The sequence below is a fragment of the Silurus meridionalis genome, chromosome 1 (assembly GCF_014805685.1).
Source record: "Silurus meridionalis isolate SWU-2019-XX chromosome 1, ASM1480568v1, whole genome shotgun sequence".
NCBI classification, from domain to species: domain Eukaryota; kingdom Metazoa; phylum Chordata; class Actinopteri; order Siluriformes; family Siluridae; genus Silurus; species Silurus meridionalis.
In genome coordinates, this window is record NC_060884.1 from 21,458,552 (window position 1) to 21,468,914 (window position 10,363).

A 10,363-nucleotide genomic window follows, 5' to 3' on the forward strand; every position below is an offset into this window, starting at 1 on the left:
GCAGAGGAGGGACATGGGGTGTGTCGGTAGGAGAATGCTAAGGTTGGAGCCACCAGGAAATAGGAAAAGAGGAAGGTCAAGGAGCAGGTTTATGGATGTTGTGAGGTAGTTGGGTTAAAAGAGACAGATGTAGAGGACAGGGGGGTATGAAGACAAATGATCCGCTGAGGTGACCCCTAATGGGAGAAGCCGAAAAAAGAAGAAGAATGTAATAAGTATTATAAGATGAAATTTCATATACAAAAGAAACTGAATGGTTAAATATATTTAGAAAAACATCTAGTAGACCCTAGCAGACTCACAAGCTCATTTTGGTGTCCCTAAATGATGGAATAATCAGTGTGATTGATAAAAGATCAATTTCCCTATTTGGGTAAATGTATCTGTTCTGATCACATGCCATGTTTTTTGTTAATCAATGATCTAAAATGCCCAGGGTTGTTTTTTAAAATGTAGAGTTCCCCTGGTGGAAGTTCATTGCAATCATTCCCTGCTGACCATTATTTACAGAATATTATTGAGAATGCTAGCTTAGCAGGTACTGTTTCCACCTCTGAGCTCGAGTGACCTGGTTTGGGTTTCCCTGTAGGTTTAATCTTTGTTCTTCTCCCAAACACATGGCAGTAGGTGGATTTGTGATGATTAATTGCCCCTAGGTGTGAATGATTGTTTGCCACTCGTGTCCCATTCGGGGGGTATTTCCTGTCTCATGCTCGTTGTTCCCAGAATAAGCTATAGATCAGGATATAAGTACATAATAAGAATAAGAATATTATTGACTAACAATGATCACATTTTCAGCAACTATTACACTGTGAAATAAATAAAAGAGTAGTTATAAGACTGAAGCATGCACGTCTACTCCAACTAACTGCTTCTGGCTTAAGGTTAATCGGTAAGAAGACACCAAGGACATACAATACACTATACAGTGTAATACATTTACATTACATGGTTACATTAGACCTGAAAACAAGTAGACACTATGTGAAAATGATTATAGTATAGACTACATTAACATTTAGCACATTTGGCAGATGCACTTATTATTAGTGTGTTAGACGTGTTCATTTTTTTATTTGTTTATTTATTTTTAATCTCATCTAATCACTAGTAATATTCTTTTGCACTCTATGTGTGTGTTCGCAGGCTTTGCAGGATGGCGTGGGTCTGCCGGTAGCAGTGCAGTGTGTGTCCCTGCCATGGCAGGATGAATTGTGCTTGTGTTTGATGAGAAAACCAGAGGTGCTCTGTGCCAAGAATCCAACACACAATAATAAATGTCCTCACAGGAGAGTTTTACTGTTGGGACTGTAAATGCAGTCTCTTCGGCACCTCTTAAAGGTGACCTTGTAAGAATATGACCTGATAAAATGCCCCATGGTGAAATGTAATCTACGATCTATTCAGTATATTTGACCTGGTTACACACATTTTAGACCATCTTTATTTTGCATTGTTCTTTTTTCTGCTTTATTTTTCTTGTTTGTACTGTACAGAGTTATGGCTCTAACCTTTTACGTGCATTTGGTGTTTGATAGATTTAAACTGAATTTGACTTATAGATTACACTCGATATTTATACAGTACTAATAACCTTGTTTGTAAACATATTAGCCTACATGGTACACAGGTAATTGTTTTTCTTACATGCTTTCTGTATTGTTTTCATGTCTAATGTTGAGAAATAAATATATACACTGTGTCTACTGTATTAATCACACCTAACCTTATACTACATTCACTACCTTATACTAATTCCCTTTTCAATACTATACAATACCAATATATTGTTTGAGAAATATATTTAAATATATAATAATACATTTTTTCTGTGAAATTACTTAATATCATAAAAGTCATAATTTGCCCACAGATGAACTTCATAAAGCAGACTGATACAGACATAAGACACTTAAATTTGTCGTACTAATCAAATGTGAATTAATTTTCATCAAATATCAAATCAACCAACAAAATTCAAATAGTATTTTTTTTTTTTTTGTGATGTAGGAATGTGGTCGGTGCCTGAATAATACACAGAAAGACGTTTTCTGTCCAGTAGTTGTCAGTATAGAGCTAGTGGTCAAATGTTTTAACCCTCCAAATACTCACGACCACAATTGGGCCCAACGACTCGGTCGTAACACGATTTGGTCGTAAGTAGAGTAGGCTATATGCACAGTACTGTGAAATTATGCCGGAAGCTGGTAAAAAAATTACGTACGCCGCGACTAGCAATTGTGGTCGTAAAGTCGAACGGTCGTAAGTTGCATAGGTTGTAAGTCGACGACTACCTGTACTGTATTTGTTCATTCACTAGGATAACCGCATGGGCGTAAATTTCATTTAACAGTGGGGGGGGGGGACAATAAATATAAAATTTCTCATGAGCAATTTTTGAAGGGGACAAATAATACAGTCAAATTGTACTTATAAAGACAAAGTGTCCCCACAGTGAAAAACTTGCTTGTATCATTATTATTGTAGCATGGAGACTGCGTTATTATGGTTATTTTCAAAGTTTTTCTCAGGTTCAATGACAAAGCAAAACAAGGAATTAAAAAAAGTTTACATTTTTATTTAAAATTAATTGACACTTAAAAACAGAATAGAAATTAATTATAAAAATACAGTGGGGTCAGTTCAGACGTAGCACAGTGTTTATTTAGTAAATGCACAGATGAACAATATGCTAATTGTGTGTTAATGTTAAATTAACATTATACCAAGTCGTCCCAAATAAAACACTGCATGGGAAACGGCTTTGGCGTGTTAGTGTCAGTGCACTATGCTACAAGCTATTGTAAACAAGCTAACGTTCACGAGATAAGTAATATTTTAATCGCTAATAGAGCAGATTCATGGAAAATTACATCGCTAATCAGCATTTTTGCCGCAACTAATTTATAAATGAGTCTGCATCAACTACATTAAAGAGAATCGCTTTAATTAAAGTGAATAAAATACCCTAGTTAATGGAGTTGAATATTAATTGAGCCGCAGACACACACCTGACTCGTGTGTGTAGAGTAGGTGAGATGAACTGGGAACGCAGGTAGTGGGTCAAACCACTGTGAGGAAGGGGAGAGATCTAAATGCATTTTTTGCGTTTTTTTTTCTACTTAAACAATTATTTAGGTATGCATACATATATTTTTCACAATAAAGAGTGCGATATTTTTTAAATATTTTTTGGGGGGGACAACCTTCGGATGGGGGGACATGTCAGGATTTACACCCATGGATAACCGGTATGTTTTATACATTTTTCTTTCAATTTTTCTTTTTCTGCACGTGCTTAATCACAGTTTAAACAAAACTCCTATCACAGCATTCCTGGTGATGTGCCTCTACTCTACACTGTATGAAATAGGCACCAGAAACTGGAAAAGCACAAGAACTCTCCTGAACCCCAGTGGATTTCTAATTTGGTATTTCTGGTGGACCTGCTGCAGCACTTGAGCATACTATAACTGAACTTCAAGAGAATATTAAAGATGCTGCCTGACCTGGTGCTAAACAATATTTGTATTGGTCTCTAAACTCAAGCTATTCATCTTAAAAAACAAAACAACAACATATTTTTCTTCTCTGGTAAATGCAAAGGCATCAAGCTTCAAGTTGAATTTACTGTGTATTTCATGCAATACAACACATACTGCAAATCTACAACAGAGCTTCAAGGACTGAGAAGGCCATGAGTTATGATGCTTGGTTAACCCCTTTGCTGCTGAATCAGACTGCAGTCTGAATGCCTCACTTGTAATAAATGAACCTACATCTCAGATGAACATGAATGGATGAGAGAGAGAACCTCAATAAAAAAAGCAGGCCAATGTACAGATTCTGTGCTGAGGCCACTATCAGTGTTTGTAATCAAATAAGAATCCTGCTTTATCAAACTTCATGTAAAATCAAATATACCGTAATTTCCGGACTATTAAGCGCATCCAAATATAAGCCGCACCCACTGAATTCGACAAAGATTTTTATTTTGAACATAAATACGCCGCACCTGTCTGTAAGCCGCAGGTGCACTGAATCAAATGAACTTTACACAGGCTTTAATGAAAGACAGTGTCTGTTACACAGTTTGTATCTAAACAGTAGCCTACCAAGAAAGTCATTGTTCACTGTCTTCCTCCTTCCTTTCACAACAACTTCTTTCAGGAGTTTTTCTTTTGGCATCGTCGTGCGTTTAAAAATCACCATCGGTGAAGCTTTTCTTCCGATGCCGTGCAGCTCAGAAAACAGGTGAAGTGCGTTTTTTTATGCCCGGTTGTTTTCAGCGTGACGAATGATTCACATTTCCTGTAGACAGTCCAAGTGAGCGGCAGGTCAAACGTCAGAGGAACCTCATCCATATTTATGATGTGGTGCAGCCCGATCAGTGGGAGCGCATCTGATTTAATATAAAGAGTTTGAGTTCGGCAATTTAATTAGTCTAATGTTATGGGGCTCGGTTTTTGGCTTGAAGCTTGTAAAACTGGGGAAAACCCAGGAAAAATCCATAAATTGGCCGCTTCATTGTTTAAGCCGTGGGGTTCGAAGTGTGGGAAAAAAGTAGCGGCTTATAGGCCGGAAAATACATAATATATTATCAAAGGTTTTCATAAATAAAGCATGTATTTGACTGGCTTTAATTGTGTTGCTTAATTTTTATTATTTATATTTATACAATTGTTTTTTTCTCATGTAAAGCATCATGATAAGATACTTTATTCAATTAAGGTTTTATTACTACTTCTACATAAGCCCAATTCACACACCAGACCAAAGTTTAAAAGGCACATGTGAAAACATTTACACACATAACAAATGTGCTAAACATAAGATAAATAAAAACACATGCTTCCCAAACACACGGTAAACAGTTACATGTCATGTCAAACAAATTGAGTCTTTATTAATTAGAACAAGCAAATAAGATAGTAGTACAATAGTCAGCTTACTGCTAAGGTTAAAATAGTTACTTATACAAATGAATGAATGATTGATAAATTACATTAAAGACATTTAAAAGGTAATTATATTGCCATTTATTATTGGTTACTGAATTATTTTGGCTGGTTTCAAAATAGAATTACTGTATCGTATTTTATTGCATTATACAATACATGCACCTTCCCTATTATGCCAGTTTATAACGTAGAAGGATAATAATGGCAGAGGAACAAGATGAATTACTAGAGGAGACTGTGCTGTATGTTAATGTATGTTTATGAAGGATAATATTCTGTATATTATTTCTAAATTTCAAGAATTTCAAAAAAAGAAAGAAGGTAAATTTACACAGTGTTTATTAAAGAACAAAACATTTATATACAGATATTGCAGATGCTCAAGCAGAAGTTATCGGTTGTAAGGATGCATTGATGCCGAGGCTGACTTGATATTTGTTTTAATGCTGCTTGGCATTTTCCCTGAAAAAACAAAACAGAGCAGCATTAGGAACTTTGTGGTGTGCAAGTATGTGTGTGTGTGTGTGTGTGTGTGTGTGTGTGTGTGTGTGTGTGTGTGTGTGTGTGTGTGTGGGGCATGTCTCCTACCAGGCTGGCCAGGCTGCTGTTGTGCCACAGATGCTCCCATGCCCGCCTGATGTCCAGGAGCCCCAGCGATGGTGACTTGCTGCAGTGTGGGTCCTCCTGACATCATGGCTTGTCCTGGATGTCCAGGAGCCACTGAAGCAGGTGGTCTGCATTTGGACAAGCCTTTACCGAAGCCAACTGCTGCCACCAGGGCGTTCGTATCATTTGGGTTAAACCACTGTTTGTTCTGGCGCATAGCTGAGACACAGAAAGATACAACAAACATACAGAGACACAAGTTACCTACAGAGATGCATAACCTACTTATTAGTAATATATTGTATTTATAGTTATAAGCGTAATTGTAAGCTCCACTACAGTTAGTAGGGGAAAAAAAGAAAATCACTGTCAAGAAAGGAAATCCAGTCCTGAACTATTCAGATTGGTCAAGATGGGATATAGTGTAATTGCTTTAACTGTATAAAAATGCAGCAACACAATACAGAGGCTGTATTTTTAAACCTCAGTAAAACAATAAAAAAAAAGCCATTAACTGTAACATTAACTGTAGTTATTTACTGACCAAGTCCAAGGACAGTTAATGTTGGGATACAAGGATACAACAACTGAGACAAAGACAAACAAACAAGCACCTGAAGTTTCGGATTCTCTGTCGTCTCGAGGGTTGTTGAGCTTCTCCAAAAGGCTTGAGCAGAGTTTGTTCAGAGTCTGGATATGTTTCTGTTTATACCAATAACAATCACAATTAATGTCATTCAGAAATCACTATAGGGATCCATAAATTCTGTAATTCAATTATGTAAATTAAAAGACATAAACGTTCAATATACACTGTTTAAAAGTGAGGAAAAGACCGAAAACCGATGTTAATGTGGATGAAGATTTAAACTGGTTCCAATATTCAGTCAATATTCAAAGGCACTTCATGAGTTGAACATCATAATTGGTAAATGGTAAAATATTTGTGACTTCTACAATGATGATTTCAGATTGAGTTAGAAATCCTGACGCATTAAATTCTGCCACCAATGTCCTAAAACCATTACAACACCTGATATTTGGGAAGCAGAGATTAAATCCTGTGGTGAAAAGCTTGGTGAGGGACTTGATGTACTTAACTTCTATGCTGTGAATAGCAGTATTAACTACTAACAGTTTACATAGGAAATAAATAATGAAAATAAAATAAAATATTGGGTTCTGGTATAATTTGCATATATCTAGATTTGATGCATAATTATGAAAATAAGAAAAGTACTTATGTGAAAAGTTAAAATACATTGTTTGGTTTAAGGACACCTGACCCTCACAGCCATATATGGTTCTTCCCCAAACTGTTGCTGAGATGGAAGTCGACAAATGTATAAGATGAACTTAAATACTGTAGCAATAAGACTGTGCACAACGTGGGTTCCATGAGGACAGGGTTTGTGAGGGTTAGAGTAAAGGAACTCATGTGACCTGTACAGAGCCCTGACCTCAATCCCACTTAAAGCCTTTGATGAAGTGTGATGAAATCTGAAATCACTCCCTGAATTTACTAAGGCTATTCATTGGCTGAATTAACAAACACCCTACAGCCACACTCTAAAATCTAGTGAAAAGCCTTCCCAGAAGAGTGGCGGTCATTACAACAGCAAAAGGGGAATACATCTAGAAGGAGACTTTTAAAATGCAGGTGTCCACATCTATATAATATAGTATTTCTAGTGGTATGATAATAATAAGAATTTAAGGGCTAATCCAAGCTTTTGAAAAAGAGTGTAAAAGTCTGACATTAACGCCCAGATTAGGTGATTGTAGTTAGTGTGATTACCTGAGCTAATTCCTGCCCAATCCTGGCAGCTTCTGCACTTAGTTGTTTCTCCTGCTCTTCAACTTCTGGGTCGGGTTTTGTCCTCAGATGGTCCGGTACAATCTCGTGGCTGAACACTGGAACACGCTGCTCTGTCAGTTTCTGGATTAGCGGGAGAAAAAGCACAGAATGTAATTTAGATGAATAAAAAAAAAGCAACTTTATGCTGTTTCAGCTGGTTTGATTAGAAGAGAATGAAGGTCTCTGATACTAACTGCCAGCTCCTCGTCTCTGTCAGGTGACAGCAGGAGGGGAATGATAACCTGGTTCCGGTATGATGGTGTTTTCTCATTACGTAACAGCTTGTTGATGGTATTTAGCTGCCCAGACAAAAGTGCAAAGTTGTCCAACACCGAGGGCCTGCAAAGAATAAAACACACCAATATCAACATCAATTATCACAGACAAGTAAATAAATAAAGACAAAAAAAAAAAAACATTCTTTTTGCAATTCCAAAATTTCACACTTCCATTATTCCTTCTCCTAAAGTATTTAAAGGAGTGTACACTGCCTACCAATATTTACCACCTTTGTTTAACATGAGGGTAGAAAGCTAAAAAAAAAAAAGTAAAAATTCATTGATTAAAATTTTTATCTTCTGTTTAAAAAAAAGAAAAGAAACAGTTTTATAAAAAATTCATTTGATAAATATATACCACCATGGAGTGGTATATATGGCACCATGGCACCAAATTTTTTTAGAACACCTGGGTAACTTGGAACAGGAAACTGTTCGACCATAACTTCCTCTTTCATAAGGTATAAATGGGTCTTACTTCTTGACAATTACACGATGTGTTAAGAGCAACGAATACAGCTGTGTTGTATGACTAAAGCAGATTGAACTTGAAAGTGGCTACAAGAAAATGTATTGTAAATACAAATTTCTACCACGAAGGCAATAATTAAGAAGTTAAAGTGTACCGGAAGTGTTATGAACCAACATGGAAGATGAATCTACATCGTACTATAAAGAGCGTTAAGATTTTTTTGTGTATGTACAAAAAAAATCTCCACAGATAACAACTGGAGAACTGCATTAGTTAATTGCATCTTGGGGTCAGAAAGTCTCCAAATCCACTCAAATATCCATATTAAACTCAAAGTTATTCAGTTTGGAAGACACTACTGGAACGTCAAAAGGGACACAGATATAGTCAATACCTCAAAACACCTCATACCTATAGTGAAAAATGAAATAGTTTGGACATTTTGTTAGAGATAAATAGAGTCAAATCTAAATAGAAATTATTTGAACGCCTGACTGTCTCTGCAAAAAAAAAAAAGCTTAAAATAGTTTAGTTACTATTGTACTAGACTGTAATAAATCAAATTTTGCACAAAAAAAAAAGAACCCCAAACAAACAAAAAAACAAAACACATGAACAAAAGAGCAATAAGGGTTCAGATTTTTGTCCAGCAATTATTTGAATTTAAGTGTTTCATAATAAAAAGGTAGAGGGAAAAGTGTATTAGGGTTTTCCAATATCAGATCTATTAAATGACATAATATAAACATGATACATTTAGTCTATTCTGCATTGTGAAAGACCAATAATTAAAATATGTTGTTTGTCAATAGAAAAGTTTAAAATCTTACAGGTAACATGGATACTCTTAATCTGACCCTCACAAACACTAAACAGCAATTTTTATTCAAACTTCTTAATTAGACAGGATTTTTATTCACCCTAGTTCACAACTGAAACACTGCTTTTCACATGTACACCTCGAAACAACAAAATAAAAGATTCTGTCCTACACAAATGGTTCATATGGTGGAAAGTACATACCAGGCCATTCGATCATATTCATTTTCCAGCTTATAGATGAAACTTTGTAGAGAATTCTTTAGATGTGCAACTCGAGAAATCAAAGACTCCACAGAGGCTTCCAGCTGCTTCTCTTCTCGTTGCTGAAAACAACACATGAACAGATATATATATATATATATACACACACACATACATACATATATACACATATACATACATTATATATATATATATATATATATATATATATATATATATATATATATATATATATACACACACACACACACACACACACTATATTTGATTTATTTCGTGTCTATTTGTATCTATTATTTTTAATTAAATGTGTTCAAGGGGGTTTCATTAACATGTCAGGATCTCTATAGAAAACCAGTCTACTTGTTTATCTAGCATTTCTTAGTCTGTACTAGTAAGCAAACTAAGAAAAAGGAAAATTCATTCATATGAAGAGATACATTTACAAAACCCAAAAACGATATTTGCCGGGTTTTTTTTTTTACATCTGAATTAAACACTGCATTGCCAACGCAGATTCAATGAAGTTAACGTGAACAAATGCACAGTATATAAAATACATTTAAAGTGCTGCGTGTTAATGGTGACACTCATGTTGCTCTGCAAATGTTGTGTGAGAATCCTGAAACTTGAATATGTTAAAAATGTACCCTGCTTACCTGCATATTTACTCAAACGTATAGCGCCCCAAGAACAAACCGGAAGAAGTTTAGCGGAAGTGGAGATTTCTGCGCTTGAAAATAAGTCCGGGCAAAACAAACGAGCGGAATGTTTCTTCTTCTTCTTTAGCGTTTTTTATACTTGTTGTGAATGTCTATCTGCTACATTTTTTCCCCTTCTAAAGTTTTTTTTTTTCTATCAGTTTAATAAAACTTCAAATAACAAACAGGCATTGTTATCATTCCACTGATAAACACATTTAACAATAAATCCAAGCATCATAAACGCAAGTGAAAAAACAACAATAAAATAAATTATATATAATATTTAATCTGTCCCAAAAGGATTTAACCATAGTACTATAAAAAAAAAAGATCTTCCAGAGATTCAATATATTTCACATACATTACTATACAAATTAAATCTCATTGTAAGAATCTAATTACATGGATAAATGTCATTGATTGTTTTGAAATTAACT

At 35.3% G+C, this 10,363-nt stretch overlaps 1 protein-coding gene across 1 annotated transcript; it reads right to left on the reverse strand.

The window, feature by feature from the left end:
* Positions 1-5,286: 5,286 nt before the first annotated feature.
* Positions 5,287-9,994, reverse strand: med8 (mediator complex subunit 8). Its single transcript, XM_046851711.1, has 7 exons — positions 9,882-9,994; positions 9,202-9,323; positions 7,623-7,767; positions 7,369-7,509; positions 6,185-6,272; positions 5,553-5,789; positions 5,287-5,426 (listed from the first exon to the last, which is right to left on the reverse strand). The coding sequence occupies exons 1-7, from the start codon at positions 9,885-9,887 to the stop codon at positions 5,356-5,358; spliced, it is 810 nt and encodes a 269-aa protein (XP_046707667.1). The 5' UTR covers positions 9,888-9,994; the 3' UTR covers positions 5,287-5,355.
* Between the last annotated feature and the right edge of the window lie 369 nt (positions 9,995-10,363).

What these genes read in the sequence shown, in the direction of transcription:
- med8 (XM_046851711.1), bottom strand. An exon ending in GAATATGATCGAATGGCCTG is followed by an intron (nt 7,768 to 9,201) that starts GTATGTACTTTC and finishes TATTCTTTGCAG; the next exon opens with GCCCTCGGTGTTGGACAACT. An exon ending in CAGAGAATCCGAAACTTCAG is followed by an intron (nt 5,790 to 6,184) that starts GTGCTTGTTTGT and finishes TCTGTGTCTCAG; the next exon opens with CTATGCGCCAGAACAAACAG.